Genomic DNA, 15,758 nt, shown 5'->3' with positions numbered 1-15,758 from the left:
GGATGTCTCCCCACCACCATCGCCAGAGCAACAGAAGAATGAAGCAGGAGAGGTTTCCAAAGCAAAATTGGGGTACTCTTATTAAAGAATGGAAAAATATCTGAGCAAGTAACATCAATAAATACTCCCTGTGCCAGGCTGTAGGAAAAGAGTTCTATAAAGCAGAGCTAAGTGTCAATACATAGTACAGAAAAGCAATGAAAATAGTGGTCTTGAACAGTGGTCTCAAAACAATCAACTGAAAAAGAACTTCATCATACTCTTTTATAATTGAAAATTAAATGACTGGCAGGGCCCAATCTCTCCTTTTCTGGGCTTTTATGTTCTTTGGGATGGTGGAGAAGTGTGGAAGAAATGGTGAGTTCACACTCGGCCTTCTTTCCATTTCTAGTGTGTTAATGTTAACCAAAGAGGGAGAGAGCAAGAGAAAGCAGTTTAACCACTGCAGTGTTGCATCATAGGAGACTATCTCACTGTGAACATCCTGGATTTTATTTAAGGTATTCATCTTTTTCAGATTTTGGCTCTGTCCTTTATAGGACATATGGCCTTGGAGGAATTTTTAACGTGAAACTTTGTTTTCTCATTTATAAAACTGAATGGTGGTGAATTACAGATGGCCACAAATTCTTTGACACTGCTCCCACCTAAAGGTGGGCTCTGTGCTCCTTGCCCTTTAATCTGGGTGGGCTCTGGCATGGACCAACAGATACAGCAGACGTGATGCTGTGCCAGTTTCCATGCATGGGAGTAAAGAGACTGACAGCTTTCACTTCCTTTCTTAGAATACTCCTTCTAAGGGAAGCCATGCTGTGAGGAAGCCTGAGCCAACCACACTGGGAGGCAGGGTAGAGAGAGATGCTGGCTGGTCCCAGCTGTTCCAGCCATTCCATCTGAAAGGCAGATATGTCAGTGAAGACTCCATCTCAGATGTGCCCAGATGAGGCTTCAGATGACTCCAGCTCCAGCTGCCATCAGACTGCAACAACACGAGAGACCCCAAGGGAACACTGCCCAGCTGAGCAGTCAGCCCACAGAACTGTGAGCCACGAAGGTTTCGGGTGGTTTACCAAGTAGCAATGGAAAACTGCAACAGGAAGTAATGATGACTTCTGCCTCATAGGACCGTCACGAAGGTAAAGGAGATTTTTGTTTGCTAAATCCCTAATCCACAGCCTGGAATAAAACAAGCCTTTAATGTTTATCAATTCTCCTGTCCCTTCCCCGTCCTTTTTATTAATTCTATGAATTTCCAAGAAGGGGTAACTCTCAGTATCATCCTCTGAGGCTGGGTGCGGTGGAGGTGGCCTATTTGCTAGATGTTTGGAATTTCAAGAGCTTTTCTCCTCTTTCTTTCATTTCTGGTTCTTAAAGCACAGCCAGATCATTTAGACCTAAAATAAGAATACCAAATTCAGCCTTTGTGCTTCAGACAGGAAAATCATAGGCTTGGTTCTGGCTCATGGTACTGAAAATCAAGAAGTTAAAATGATTCAAAGCAAAATTCCTCTTGACAACTTTTATCATGTCTGTGTGTGTAAAAAGCAATTAAACAAAAACTTTAGACTACATAATAATTTTACCATGTAAGCATGGTCGAATTACAGGCTTTTTTGGTGGGGTAGGGGTTTAAAAGTACATGGTTACCTGTAATTATAGTCTTACTAAATTTGATTTTATAGAACAGCAAAATTCAAGTTTGATTTAAACCATGCAGAAAAACAGAGTGCATTTTGGATGTACTCTTTTCCCTTCTGACTCAAATGGCTGAATTTCTTTCCTTCTTGTGACCTCCCTAGAAGTCAGCCTTTCATTACGTTTCTTGTTAAGGTGTGTGTCTTGCTAATCACATTGTCTGTCCTAGAAGACTTGCTGCCAAGCAATTTGAGATTGCTCTTCTATTTCTCCCTTGAATTCTTGAAAACACCTAAACTGTGATAGGCCAGAGGGTTCATCTCAGCATCTGAGCTGGGTCAGAATCATAAATTCTGTTACATATCTGGTCAGTTAAGTCAAGGTTGGAAGGGGGAGTCAAACTAGATGCCTGACGTGTAGATAAGGAAATTGGTTTACTTTCCTTTTACGTTTCAACCTTTAATGTGGGTGTGGACCCAATACCACAGTGTTTGTTGTCTTATGCCTCTTGGATAAAAGCTTCTGGAACATTTGGGGGCCCACAAGGTTAGAAGGGTGGGGGGAGAGGCGGAGAGATGAGGGGATGGGGAGGTGGTCAGCCTGAGTGTCTGGTGACATTCTGCAGTCAGTTCCAGCTTATGGAATGTTGCTTGGATGGAGAATTCAGCCTACCATTGAAGATGTCTTTCCTTGGCAAGAATGTAAGGGGCTGGAGCTTGGGATTTTATGAGCACAAATTGACATCAAGTCACTTAACTAATCTTGCCATTCCTCCTGACTAGAGACTAAGTGCAGACTAAGGTCCAGTTTCTGCCTCCCAATCCAATCAGTATCCAGAGACAGCTGGGCTGTTTCTTTCCTTTTCGCAGCTCTTGGAGGAAGAAGTGCGACTGTGTGTGAGGAGCTAGAAAGCTTGTTCTATAATTACTTCTTGATTTGCCGCTGGGTGTGCTGTACATACACCCGACCGTTTGCGTGTTCACGTGAGCTTGTCAGAGGGCGGGTGTCGGTGAGTGCCACCCTGCTGACAAGAGCTAGAGCAAAAGGGGTGACATTATTTCCCCCCCAAAGTCAAAGTCACATTTCGGGGGAGTGGGTAGGGGTCTTTGTTACTGATCGCCATTGTGGCCAAATCTATGATCCGGGATGGCACTCCGGATGCAACCAAGTCAGTGCAATCACGCCCCAAATTAAGGAGCCGGCCACCCGGACGGGCGACCCTGAGCGCTCACACCCTAGAGGCGCTGGCCTCCTGGGCGCGGTTCCCTGAGGGTGGGCAGGGCGGGGCTGACAGGTCAGTAGGCTGCAGGGAGTAGGCGGACGGGCTGGGCATCCAGGCCGGTGCAGATGCCTGCGAATGCTAACGGGGGGCCGAGGCCGCGCCCTCCCGGGCAGGCAGGCGGACAAGGCCGGCAGGCTTCCCTGACGGCTGCTCCCGGACCGCGCCCCGTTTCCTGGAACACGAGGCGCCCACAACCCCGGAGCCACAGCATCTGCCCCGTGCCGGCGCAGCAGCTGCCCTCCCAGGCGCCCGCCATTGGCTGCGCGGTCGGCTCCGGCCCACACGTTGCCCACCTCCTGGGTCGGCTGCCCCATTATCCTCGCGCCTCCGGCCCACACGTTGCCCACCTCCTGGGTCGGCTGCCCCATTATCCTCGCGCCTCACGGGGCCCAGCGCTGGCTCCGGGCGACCCCAGTGGCGCGGCGCGCGCTGGTGGCGCCGGGGGCGGGGCCTTGCTCAGGGCGCCTCAGGATTGGCCGCGGGAGGCATGGGGCGGGGCCAGCCCCAGAGAAAACAGCGCGCGCGCAGCCCGGTGCTGTCCCAGCCGGGAGCCTGAGACCTTACGAGCTGCTCGCCGCGCGCGCTCCAGGGCATTTTTTTTTTTTTTTTTAAACGGCGGAGCCCTCTGCCGGGTCCAACTGCCCTCTCCCGCGCAGTGCAAGCCTCTCCCGTCGCTCTGGTCCCGTCCCTCGCGGTGCAGCCCCGGCCGAAGCGGCGATGCGCCTCATTCAGAACATGTGCACCATCGCCGAGTACCCCGCCCCGGGCAGCGCAGCCGCCGCCGATTGCTGCCTGGGGGCGGCGGGCCGTCGCCTGGTCAAGATCGCCGTGGTGGGGGCCAGCGGTGTGGGTAAGACCGGTAAGTTCTTGAGCTCCGGCGAGAACCTGCTTATCTCCGGGGCTAGAGTTGGGCGGCCTCCTCTGGAAGTTGTGGTTAAATGAGGCATGGGGGAGAAATGAGAGCTGCAACTGGACCGCCCACCCTCTTCCATTGATCCGCTGTCCCTCGGGTGGGACCCTAGCCGTCATCGTTTCCAACCCTCTCCTTCATCAGATGAGGGAAACAAACTGTGGTCCTGAATGGCCAGTCGACCCTCTACACCATCCGCACAACTGAGATTCGAATTTTCGGGTTCTTGAGCCTCTGACAGTGCAGCACACCGAAAGAGGAGTTAGTGAACGTAACCCCCCCCTGGAGATCTTTAAGGTTAGGAAAGACATTTGTCTGCGGGAAGGGTTAGGTGTGGCTCGGCCGGGCTCAAAGGATGGGGGTGGGCCAAATGACCCTTCCAGCTGGACATAGCCATAATTCATGATGCCTTCTGGCCCCCTCTCCGTTGTGTCTGGAAGAAGGGTCAAGGAGCTAGCTGCACGGTAGGAATTTCACTTGGTGGCCGACTGGCTTTCTAGGAGAGAGTTATTTTTCAGGCTGGGGGTGGGGTGAAGACCAATCTAGCTTCTTGTGCCAAGGTTAACCCTCTTCCCTTTCTCTTTTCTGACCTGCAGCTCTGGTGGTCCGGTTCCTCACCAAACGATTCATCGGTGACTACGAAAGGAATGCAGGTGAGGAAATGTATTTGAAGAAAATGCTGTCAGCTTGCACCAGTACTGCTGTTCCCATTTTTTTAGTGTCTACCAGGCAGGTTCTTCAGAGTGACAGTCTGAGCACCAGGATCCTGCCACTTCCAACTTTGCTTGCCCTCTCCCGTGCTCCCCGCACCCCCCCCCCCCCCACCTGCCATCTGGCCTCATTCCATTCCAAGCCCATTCATCATTTTATCAAGTGCCTGAAAGTATTCCTCTTGGTATGTTTTAACTATAGGGACCCCGGTTGGAAGCACCCTTTGTACTCAAGAGCCTCTCCCTTCAAAACACTCCTGCAAAAGTCATAAAAAAAAAAAAAGATGGCTGGCTCCTCCCCCCCCACCAGTCACCCTCTCTGCTGGCTGCCTTTCAGAGATGACCTTTTAATGCAAAGGCCAAAGGAGAGGAGTTGTAAACCTAACATTCTCTTTTCTTAACAAAGAAAAATAACTAGATGGTAAAATTTTAGGGGGAGAGTTCCTGCATAAATGAGAGGCCACTATTTTTCAATCCCTGTGATTAAGAATATCCACTGGGAAGACATAAGGGCTTTCTGCCTATGTTCTGTTAGCAAATTATTTAATTCCTTAGGCCACATGAAGTACCTACAGGGGATTATTTGAAATGCACTATATAAACCATCCCAAGATAAGGTTTTGCTTTGATGTAGAGTTGGCTATGTTATGTCACATTTTTATTCCAGCTGACAATGTTGGCCTTGCAATCACTAACAATATTTGCCCACCAAGCCATTATATCTAATGGCTAAAATAGAAATTTATGCCAAAGAGCGACAAGTACTAAAATAAAACAGAAACCCTACACATGCTGAACAAGAACATTTTTTCGAGGAAATTCTCTAAACATGGAAGCTTGGTTTAAAATTAGACAACTAAGTTTCCAAAAACTTACAAGTTTTATCCTAGTTTTAATAAATCTGCTAATATGGGGTAAAAATTGCATTTGTTTGAAAATAAAATCTGAAATAAGCCCATTAAATAGAATAAACTATAGCTTATTTTTGTGTACTGGTTCAGGTTATATTTTCTAAGTTAAAAAAAATCCCACAATATTTTAAAAGTAACAAGAAAGAAGAACATAATTTTTTTTTTTTTTTTTTTTGCCTTCACAGGTAATCTCTATACAAGACAAGTCCAAATAGAGGGTGAAACCTTGGCTATTCAGGTTCAAGACACTCCAGGTATTCAGGTGAGAAGCTCTGAGACATGCGTCTAGGTCAAGGGGAGTCTACTTGGTCGTGGAATTGTTCAGTTGTTTTCAAAGTACCTCATGCTGAAGGAGGAGAGAAACTTGGGGAGTCAAGTCCAGGCTTTTATCTGTTGTTTGACACTTCAGTCGTATGTGACTGTTGGTCAGTCTTAGCCTGGCTTAATTTGGGAGATTTGGCCACGGGGCAGAAATCTTCTCTTAGGAGGATTCTACACAGCAGAGAGACCAAACCAGACACACTTGGAATTGGCAAAATGCCCTTGCTATGGTTAAAAAGGTCAGTTTTTACATTTGTGCTTTTGGCATTTGAAGCCAAACATCTAGGTATAGTCTCCAAACACTTGGAATCACTTTTATATTGTGGAAAGTTACTCTAGACAAAGAGCCATGCTAGTGTGTGTGTGTGTGTGTGTGTGTGTGTGTGTTTCCCTCTGGAACTGGGCAGTTATCCAGGTTTAAATGCTTCCAGCTCCTATCTTTACTTCCCCAGACTTACTGTCTAGCCAGTTAATTTCCCATTTTGTGCAACTACAAAGTCGCTCTGCATGGAGTTCTCTGCAGGTCAGTTTTCCACTTGAGTGTGGTGAGCTGCTCTGTTATTTATTCCAACTCCGTGCAGCTGGATCAACATATTGTCAAGAAAGCTGAAGTGTGGGGGGATAGAACTTGTTTATGGCCTGCAACCTGGCGTTCCTGTTAAGGGCTCTTTTGAGTTCTCTCTCCAGCCAGGCCAGGGCTCTCTCCAGCCCTCGCCCTTCACCTTGGCATCAACCCTCCCTTTCAGGTCCACGAGAACGGCCTGAGCTGCACCGAACAGCTGAATAGGTGCATCCGCTGGGCCGACGCCGTGGTGATTGTCTTCTCCATCACCGACTACAAGAGCTATGAACTCACCAGCCAGCTCCACCAGCACGTGCAGCAGCTGCACCTGGGCACCCGGCTCCCCGTGGTGGTTGTGGCCAACAAAGCTGACCTGCTGCACATCAAGCAGGTGGACCCTCAGCTCGGACTGCAGCTGGCCAGCATGCTGGGCTGCTCCTTCTATGAAGTGTCCGTCAGCGAGAACGACAACGACGTCTACAATGCTTTCCACGTCCTGTGCAAAGAAGTGAGTCACAAACAGCAGCCCAGCAGCACGCCGGAGAAGCGACGGACCTCCCTCATCCCCAGGCCCAAGTCCCCCAACATGCAGGACCTCAAGAGGAGGTTCAAGCAAGCCCTCTCCGCCAAAGTCAGGACCGTCACCTCCGTCTGAGGCAGGGGCGCTTAAGGGGGTTTGGTTTTCCCAGGAAGAGGCCTGAGGTTCTTCCAGAGCGGGAACATTGGATGCTGGCAGTTATTCATGGTTCCAGAAAGGGCTGAAGCGGAGAAGCTAGGAGAGCCAGGAGGGCCAATGGAACTGCTGCAGGAGAGGAAGCGTTGTCTTGAGCAGGGGGACAGAATTGAAGGGCTTGAACGAGCCCACTGAGCCAGCCCCTGAATATGTGACATGTCTTCCACATCTTTCCTTTGCAGTGGGGAGGGGGCACGATGGCTTCAGATTTTGTTAACTACCTTGTAAATGATGGTCAGTTGTAGATTCACCAGATATATTGATGTGATTTACAATGGGAATGAAAGAACAGTTAAGCATTCACAGGCTTTCTTCTTTTTTTTTTTTTTTTTTCTTCTTTTTTTTTCCTTCCTCTCTCAAGTGGAAGAATTGCTTTTCTCATCCAAGTATGATGTGTGTGTCTGGAATACTTTTCCTTACAGAATGCCTTTCTAACCTGAAGGATACCTAGATTTCTTTGTTAAAGAATAAGGAGGAAGATACTACCCCAATCCCTAAAAAGGGTAGAGTTTATGGGCCAAATGTTATATATACAGACATGTGTAAGCTTATGGGCCTGCAGGAAGGTGCCGTTTCCTCTCGTCCCGGGATGAGTCTCGGAGTGGGGGATGTGTTGAGTGGTTGAGAATTCAAACTCTTCAGCCTCAGACTTTGAGTAATTGTGAGACTGTATAGTTTTCTTTTAACTGTTGTATCAGGTATAGAAAAACAAAATGTGTCCATTGATTTTGATGTGATTTGTGTAAATAGCTCCCAGCAATGACATTGGGTTGTTTCTCCACTTGGCCGAGTTGTAGCTTACAGACGGAAACACTATCTTACAGCGAGTGAACAGATGTGGGGGCAACCGCCAAATCCCCTACACGGATGCACTTTAAAAAGCCACTCATGCTTTGGCTTTAACTGTAATTAATTTATTTTATGTACAATAAATCTCATTTGAAAAGAGCAGACATCTGACTTGGTCCTGATTGAGACATTCACCTTCTGTCCTTCAGACACAGTATTTCTCAGCACCTTGTATTTCTTGAGCACGTCGAGTCAGGCATGATGCCTTCCTAGGACTAGCTGTTAAGTCTCACAACAAACCAGTGAGGTGCTTTCTATTATCATCCTCATTTTACAGATGAGGACACAGTCGTGAAAACAAGTGAAATAACTTGTCAGAAGTCCCAGCCTGTGAGTGTTATAAGCTGCAATTTGTCTGCTGCTTTATAGTCACAAGTAGCTCATCTGGGTGGGGAGTGTAGCTCAGTGCACAAGGTCCTGGGTTCAATCCCCAGTGCCTCCGTTAAGGGCGGGGAAAAAGACTAACACATCTATTCATTTCCCTCATGATCCTCCAGGTAAACCTAAGACAGATGTCTGGTTCTTTGTTTTATGCTGATATGAGATCTCTTGGCGAAGCCGTTTGAAGACCACGTTTCTCCACAAGACGATTGCTTCTCGATACGGGCTCTATTTGGCAAATAATCTTTGGGTATGCTGCTTTCAAAAAGTGTACTTTGTTCTCCTTTTGTAGAAGCTCATAGCTGTTGATCTGGGGCTGTTTGGGAACCCCTCCCATGAAGCTCCTGCCCCAAGTGTAAATGTGAAGACTCCTGGGCCTCTCGTCTGCTTCCTTTGGGCCTGGGAGACCCTTCATACAGGCGAAGTGAGTCACCACCCTTATGGGCAAATAATCACACCTTACATTTGTTTGAATAGTGCTTTCACATACCTGACGTCATTTCATCCTCAGGACAACCCAGTGAGGATGGTGGGGGAGGTAACACCACCATTTCACAGATGAGAAAAACAGGCTCTGGGTTTTGAGAGATATCTTCAAGTTCACACAAAGGGCATGAATCAATGGCTTCCGACTATATTTGGTGTTCTTAGTCCTTTATAATAGCTCATATATAGGCTACTGCTGCCTACGTGGGGCCATGCAGCCAAAGGAAACGGCCATAATGAATAGTTATTGAGGGCCTATTATGGGACGGTGTCAGACTTTCAAATCTGTTTTCCCACGGGGTAAATGCCCTGTTTGCTCTTGACAGGCCTTCTGGTGATGTTCCAGACCTTCCTTACACAGAGGGCAATTTTCTACCTCCAAGCCTAACCTAACCTCTGAGAATGGGCTATGTGTTGGGGGCAGGGAGGGAATGGTGCTAACATGAGATGCTAACAACATTTCATTCCAAAGGCAGTGACAAGGATCTCCAACTAGATTCTGCTTGTGTTGGTTTTTATTCATGCTACATGGTTGTATTAGTAATGTCCAGTGAGTGAGAGGTTCATCTTGAGATACTGAACAATGGTCTTCTGCTCATGTTCTGGGATTAAAGAAGGTAACTTTTCTGGGGGCTTCATCTTGCAAAGGTGATGAGCAGCACAGGACATCCATTTCTGAGTGACACACTGCTTCCTCCCTCCCCTTTCCACCTGCACCAGGAGTCTGCAGAATCCCCACCCCCACCAAAGCCTCTCCTCCTCCCTTGCAAGCTGCCCTTACTGACCCCCTGGTGCCTCTCAGTCACCCCCCACTCCCCCACGGTCTCTCATACTTCATCTTAGGAGTCTGGGCTGGGATGGTCTCAGAGCCCTAGTGCTCCCGGCCTCCCCCCGGGATAAAGTGCTTTATTGGAGGCCACTCTGGGAGAGAGAGAGACTCCCAGCTGGAAACCACCCAAGTCCCAGTTCAGTCCACTGTCCCAGGCTGACTTGACTATTTATAGTTCTAGAATACACCACGTTTTCTTCTCTTCTCATGAATTTAGCTTCATAATTTCATGACTTTTGTTCATCTCTTTCATTACATCTCTTAATCCCTCTCTTTTAAATTTCTGAACTACAATCATAGGGCCTGAAAAATGGTCCCCTCCCACCTAGGTAGGGAACGCCTCCTTTGCCACCTGGGTAAGGGAAGGGAGGGGTGTGTGTGTGTGTGTGTGTGTGTGTGTGTGTGTGTGTGTGTATGTTTGTTGAGGAGGGCAGGGGAGTAGATAAAGGAATCAGAATTTATTGAGCATTTACAATGTTCAATTATAATTTAATTTATATTATAGATTATAATTTACCTCCTTTAATCTTTTGAAGAAAGGAAGGTAATACTACCACTTCCAGTTTAAAGATGAGAAAACTAAGGCTCAGAGAGAGTTCACACAGGCAGTAACAATCACTGTCTTTTGACTGAAAACCTACATGCCAGGCACTATAGGGGGTGTTTGAAGTAACTTCCATTCTCCACACCAAACCCACAATCCATCTTTAGTTCCTTCTACAGATGCAGAGAAGGGAGGCTCAGAAGGACAAAGTACTGGTCCAGCTCCTAAGTGGCAGATTCAAGACTCCACCTAGGTCTGCCTGATGCCATAGTCCAGACGTTGGGCTTTTGGCCCACCCTTCACAGCTCTGAGTCCTCTGAGCAAAGCCCCCACATCCCCTGTCTTGCAGATGCTGGCCCTCCCTGCCCTGGCCCGTGCTCCCTGTCAGGCTTTCCTCAATTTCTCTGTTGCTGCCCTGGGCCTGGCCCCAGACCTGCCTGGCTGCCACGGCCACATCTGCTCTTGCCATCAGCCGGCCGCTCCCTGGCCTCCAGTCTCAGCTCAGTAATAAAGACGTCCAGGCTGGGGCGGGGGCCCAGCACAGCCCACAGCCCGTCTGCCTCAGCACCGGATCCTTGTCTGTCGTGATGTCTGGCTTTCGAGTTTCCTCCCTGCTGCAAATCAAAACCATCCGCACACTCTGCAGCCAGCCTGGCGCTGTGCCGTGAGCAGCGATGGCTAAAAGCCCCTGGCCGCGGGCTCCCCATCAGCTCCCCGCCACCGCCCCGCCTCCAGCCCCAGGTCCAGGAGCTGCAGGCCTATCTATAGGGAGCCCCTTGTTCTGGTGAAAAATGGGATTTCGACATTTCATTTTACACTCCGTGTGAGGGAGAAAGCAGATGTGTTTTCTGGACAAAGGCACAAACTTGTAGGCAAATCCCTTAGGAATGAGCAGTTGGGTAACTCCTGGTCCTAGGTCTGTACCGGTGGGGGATGGGGCTGCCCTGCCGAATCTCTGCCGGTAAGTCAAGACAGGGCGCTTGGAAAAGGCCATGAAGGAATTACAGAGCTTTATTTATTACAATGAATAACCCAGGAGAACTAGAGTTTTCTGCACCCCCTTTAGAATCTAAAGAGAGAATCTTCCAGAACGTTCTTACTGTCCTCATTACTCTCCTAATTTGATGAGAAGAGAACAGGATCAGGGTTATTACTGATTGTGGCAAGATCCCAGCAACCATCCCCCACTCTCCCTTCTCAAATACCCTCCATCATCTGGTTTTGTCTTTTAAAACCCCTTTGAAAATAGAGATGGAGTTTCTCTTAACGTTTCTTGGGCAGCAATGGCAGGTGACATTTGTAATATTTGCTGTTGGGATTCTGTTTCTGGTAACCGGGGTTAAGTAAATAATAGTAGTCCTGCGGTGAGCTTGGTGGAATTTCTGGTTATTGGGATAACACTGTAATGGAGGGGGCCCTGGGGTACACAGAGCCATATCATAGGCCCCGGCCTTCCCTCAGGGGACACCCCTTGGCTGCCGCAGATCTCCAGGACCCCCGGTGCACTTCCACACACTTTTCAGTGACTGCTGTGTTTGCTGGGAAGCAGACTCTAAAAGGAGGCTTTACGAAAGTGGAAGTAAATTGCTAAGGAGTTTTTCGCCTCCATCAATTGTGTTTATCAAGAGTGGCCTGTGAGATCCTTAGCAGGAGGCTTACATATGTATAAGATGGTTTTGGCTCCCGCCAGCCAGGGTTTCAGCAGTAAACACTCTGACCCAGGCCGGGAGAGGAGAAACCCGCACTTACCACTCAGCTCGGCCTTTTAAGTCGGCTGCAGGTGGCTGGCCTCTGGTAGGGGGAGAATCCCTTTAGAACTGGCACATGGCTGAGGCTGAAATGGTAAGTTGGGGTCAGTCTCAGAAGCCACGTAACTATTTTGTGGCTAACGCTAGTGATGGACAAAGTTCTATCAGGGAGTGGGCTCCGCATGGACAATCATTCGACATTAACTACCAGTAATGGTGACACTTCTTAGCCAGCTTGCCACGTGCCATGTTACAAGTGCTTTACATGTATTGTCTTTTAAAAAATATATATGTATTTATTAAAGTACAGTCAGTTTACAATGTTGTGTCAACTTCTGGTGTACAGCATAATGTTTCAGTCATACATGAACATACATATATTCATTTTCATATTCTTTTTCACCATAAGTTACTACAAGATATTGAATATCGTTCCCTGTGCTATACAGTATGAACTTGTTTATCTATTTTATATGTATTAGTATATGCAAATCTCAAACTCCCAGTTTATCCTTTCCCACCTCCTTTCCCCACTGGTAACCATATGTTTGTTTTCTATGTCTGTGAGTCTGTTTCTGTTTTGTAAATAAGTTCGTTTGTCTTTTTTTTCAATTCCACATACAAATGATATCATATTGTATTTTTCTTTCTCTTTTTGCCTTACTTCACTTAGAATGACGATCTCCAGGTCCATTCATGTTGCTGCAAATGGCATTACTTTATTATCTTTTATAGCTGAGTAATATGGGACATACTGTGTCGGATCATTGTGAGAATTAAAAGACTTAATACCAGTAATCAAAACAGCATGGTATCAAGTGTTTAAATTCTCACAATGACCCAACACAGTACGTCCCGGCCTTGTCCAATTTCATAATCAACTGAGACCAGGAGAAGTGAACCACTCTGTGGAGGAGCTGGGATTGGAACCCAAGTCATTGATGGGGCTCCAGGCACCGCTCCTGGTTGTATTATTCTGAATGTGGGGCCAGGGTGTTATTCCTCCTCCATTTTCCCATCTCCTTGTGGACCCCAGGAAGGGCTCCAGAGTTTTTCTTCATATAACATTATTCTCCTGTTGAGACTATATCATTTTGTGAGGTGACTTTCCTCGTGTCCTCTACAGTAAACACCTACGCTCCTTGGCGTCACATGCTAGCCACTGTGCGAGGAATGGCTTCCCTCTCCAGCAGCCTTCTCAGGGACCATTCATTACCATGTGGACCTTACAGATGGAGGCACAAGGCTTGGAGAGGTGCACGCTGCTGGGAGCGGCAGAGCTGGGACTTACACCCAGAGACGACTCTGGAGCTCTGTTCTAACCAGTGCTCCTTTGCAGGGTGCCAAGCACGTGATCCCTTTCTCCCCCACTTCCTTCTCCCCTGGGGAAGTGAGCACAAGAAGAAGGCAACACCAGAAAGGGTTCAGGAAGCTCTGCCAGGGGCCATGTGCTACTTCCCGAGTCCCCTCTTTTTCCTGATCCGGTGAAGGGCCTTTGCAGGATTTATACCAAGTTCTCATGATGCTCCTGCTTTTAACTCAAAGAGCAGCACCCTTTCCTGGGCCTCCTACTTTCCAATCAAACCAGACTCTGGTCAACACAAACTTCTTTCAGCCCACCTTTCCTCCAAAGCCTTCCACTTCCTGACTGCCTGCCTAGCTCAGTTCCTCCAGCCAGCGACCACAGAGATGGAAAAAGAAGATCATTAACTAAACTTCTGATGTTTTCCCCACCAGAGACTGCCTTTGGCCATATTTAATCTATTATTGAGAGTATTTTTGGGACATAGTAACTGCTTCATGATAACATTTACAACCAGAAACTTCCTCCATTTATAATTTCAGATCAGAAGCCTTTGAGATGTCTTTTTTTTTAAAGAGGAAATTAACTTGTAAAAATACATGAAGGCCACAGAAGTAATATACAAATACATGTTGACTATAAAAAAAACTCAAATGACACAAATAGACTGAGAGCAAGACTTCCCCTTTCGTTAGTCCTCCTATAATGTACTCCTTCCCAGAGGGAACCACGTGTGAGCAGTTTGGTTTTTCTATTTCCAGAAAGTTTCCTTTGCATATAGACATATGGTTTAAAACTTAACCTCGAGCAAATACTCACAGAGGGCCTGAGCATCAGGAGAAGCACCAGGTACTTAATTCTGTAAAACCAGAGAGTCAGGGATGCACCTGGCTCTTCCCCAGGATGTCCCGGAAACTAGCAGGGGGCCTGGTCCGTGCTGCTGGATATGTGGGAATGAATGCATGAATGAATGAACAAACGAATGAATGCAGATTGGAGACAGACACACAAAAGGTTACTTCATTATTTTAGAAAACAGTGATCTTTGCTTTAATTATCATTTCCTTTGCTATTGCCGTTTCTTCCTCATTCAAGTTCAAATTTGGAAATAAGCAGAACAGGAGAAGCAGCCAGTATTTCAGCACCAAGAAAGAACTGGTGTTAGGTAGAAAACATCCTTGGACAAAATAAAGAAGCCAGGGTCTAGGAAACCTGCTCTGATTACATCTCAAAGTGATTTCCAGCTCCATGGTTTTCTCATATGGTGATAGTGCTTTGCAGAGAACTAAAAGCAGAGACATAGAGGATTTTGGTTTACATTTTATTTCCTCCACCTGTTTAATCCGCACTAGCCACTGTTTTACAGCTTTATCTCTTTATTACAAACATCTTTGAGAGATGCTAGGAATTTCCACCAACTGTATACCTATTAATGTGCAGTTCCAAGCAGTTAATTTTGGCTGGAGTTCTTGTATAATTTCACTCTATGAGTCTAGGTTTTTCTGCTATGGCCAGAAGGGAGACTTAGACTCACAGAAAAGAAAGCTTTATATTTCAGTAGAAATGTGAAATCACAAAAGTCACAGAGGTTGGGGTTCCAACTTAGACTCCTTGGACCAGATATTTTTATTGGAGCCTTCCTTGGGGAGGAGAGGAAAGCTTTAATAGGCAGAGACAGCCCTCCAATCAACCTCTCTCCCACTACTGTTCCAAGCAGGCTGGTAGCCCTGCCCAGTAAGCGAACTGGAACAATGCAGCCCTTTGTACTGGCAGGCGATTTACAAAACGGGCAGACAATCAGCACTGCCCTGGCCACTACCCCTCCCTCGCCTTTTCAGAAATGGCTCAGATCAAGAGAGAAACAAAGCCTCCGATCCTCTTTGCAATGTTCCCTCCTCAGCTATATAATCTTAAAAACCAACCTTTCCTCACACTCATGATTCTAAAACATGTCTAACTCTTCCTTGAGCAACTGCAGATCAAAAGGTTTGTCATCCACCAACACTCACCAACAGGCACTTACTTAGAATGAATGAACTTGCAGGTGGAATCAGAAAGATCACAGATAGAGAGTTAAGGATAAAGGGGAATTATCATGAATTAGGCCAGCTGAGAGACAGTTTGACATCTTTAGAAAAATGAAAAAGGTTTTTGTTTTCCCTTCCTTAATAGAGGCACCGGGGATTGAACCCAGGACCTTGTGCAAGCCAAGCACACGCTCTACTGCTGAGCTACATCCCCATCCCTAAAAGGTTTTGTTTTGTTTTTTAAGAATCGCAGCAATTCCAGCTAAGTAATTCACTGTGTGGTTATCAAGACCTTCTGGGCAGAATTCAGTCATATCCATGATTAGAAACAGGGACACTGATTTTGGAGGCATATCTTGGATGGTGACAGAGAACAGTGTTGGGATTTCCAGCCCAGTAGGTCTCATCTTCTTAGCAGATGCTCAGAAGCCAAGGTCTGGATGTAGCCGGTCAGTTGCAAATAACAGCTCAGGGATGTTAAGTGGCTTCAGGAGTCGAGTGGACAGCACGATTACCTAACAGGAGGG

The 15,758-nt window shown here is 47.1% G+C and overlaps 2 protein-coding genes across 2 annotated transcripts in view; one reads left to right on the top strand and one right to left on the bottom strand.

Moving 5' to 3' along the window:
• Positions 1–3,441: 3,441 nt before the first annotated feature.
• On the top strand, positions 3,442–8,012 carry RASL11B (RAS like family 11 member B). Its single transcript, XM_010966084.3, has 4 exons — positions 3,442–3,776; positions 4,424–4,480; positions 5,634–5,710; positions 6,516–8,012. The coding sequence occupies exons 1-4, from the start codon at positions 3,635–3,637 to the stop codon at positions 6,984–6,986; spliced, it is 747 nt and encodes a 248-aa protein (XP_010964386.1). The 5' UTR covers positions 3,442–3,634; the 3' UTR covers positions 6,987–8,012.
• Positions 8,013–12,171: 4,159 nt separating this feature from the next.
• SCFD2 (sec1 family domain containing 2) overlaps positions 12,172–15,758 on the bottom strand; it is a 359,971-nt gene continuing 356,384 nt past the window's right edge. Inside the window, exon 9 of the mRNA XM_010966085.3 lies at positions 12,172–15,746. Coding sequence (XP_010964387.2) covers positions 15,654–15,746 — 93 coding nt within the window. The 3' untranslated portion in view covers positions 12,172–15,653. The remainder of the gene's footprint in view (positions 15,747–15,758) is intronic.

This window comes from Camelus bactrianus, chromosome 2, assembly GCF_048773025.1.
Source record: "Camelus bactrianus isolate YW-2024 breed Bactrian camel chromosome 2, ASM4877302v1, whole genome shotgun sequence".
NCBI classification, from domain to species: domain Eukaryota; kingdom Metazoa; phylum Chordata; class Mammalia; order Artiodactyla; family Camelidae; genus Camelus; species Camelus bactrianus.
Note: the sequence above shows the minus strand (reverse complement) of the source record. Positions and strands in the feature narration are given on the sequence as shown.

Bases quoted from the DNA above. Each gene is read 5' to 3' on its own strand.
- RASL11B (XM_010966084.3), top strand. From the start codon at position 3,635: ATGCGCCTCATTCAGAACATGTGCACCATCGCCGAGTACCCCGCCCCG. The intron at 3,777-4,423 runs GTAAGTTCTTGA...TCTGACCTGCAG, and splicing joins CAGCGGTGTGGGTAAGACCG to CTCTGGTGGTCCGGTTCCTC. The intron at 4,481-5,633 runs GTGAGGAAATGT...TTGCCTTCACAG, and splicing joins TGACTACGAAAGGAATGCAG to GTAATCTCTATACAAGACAA.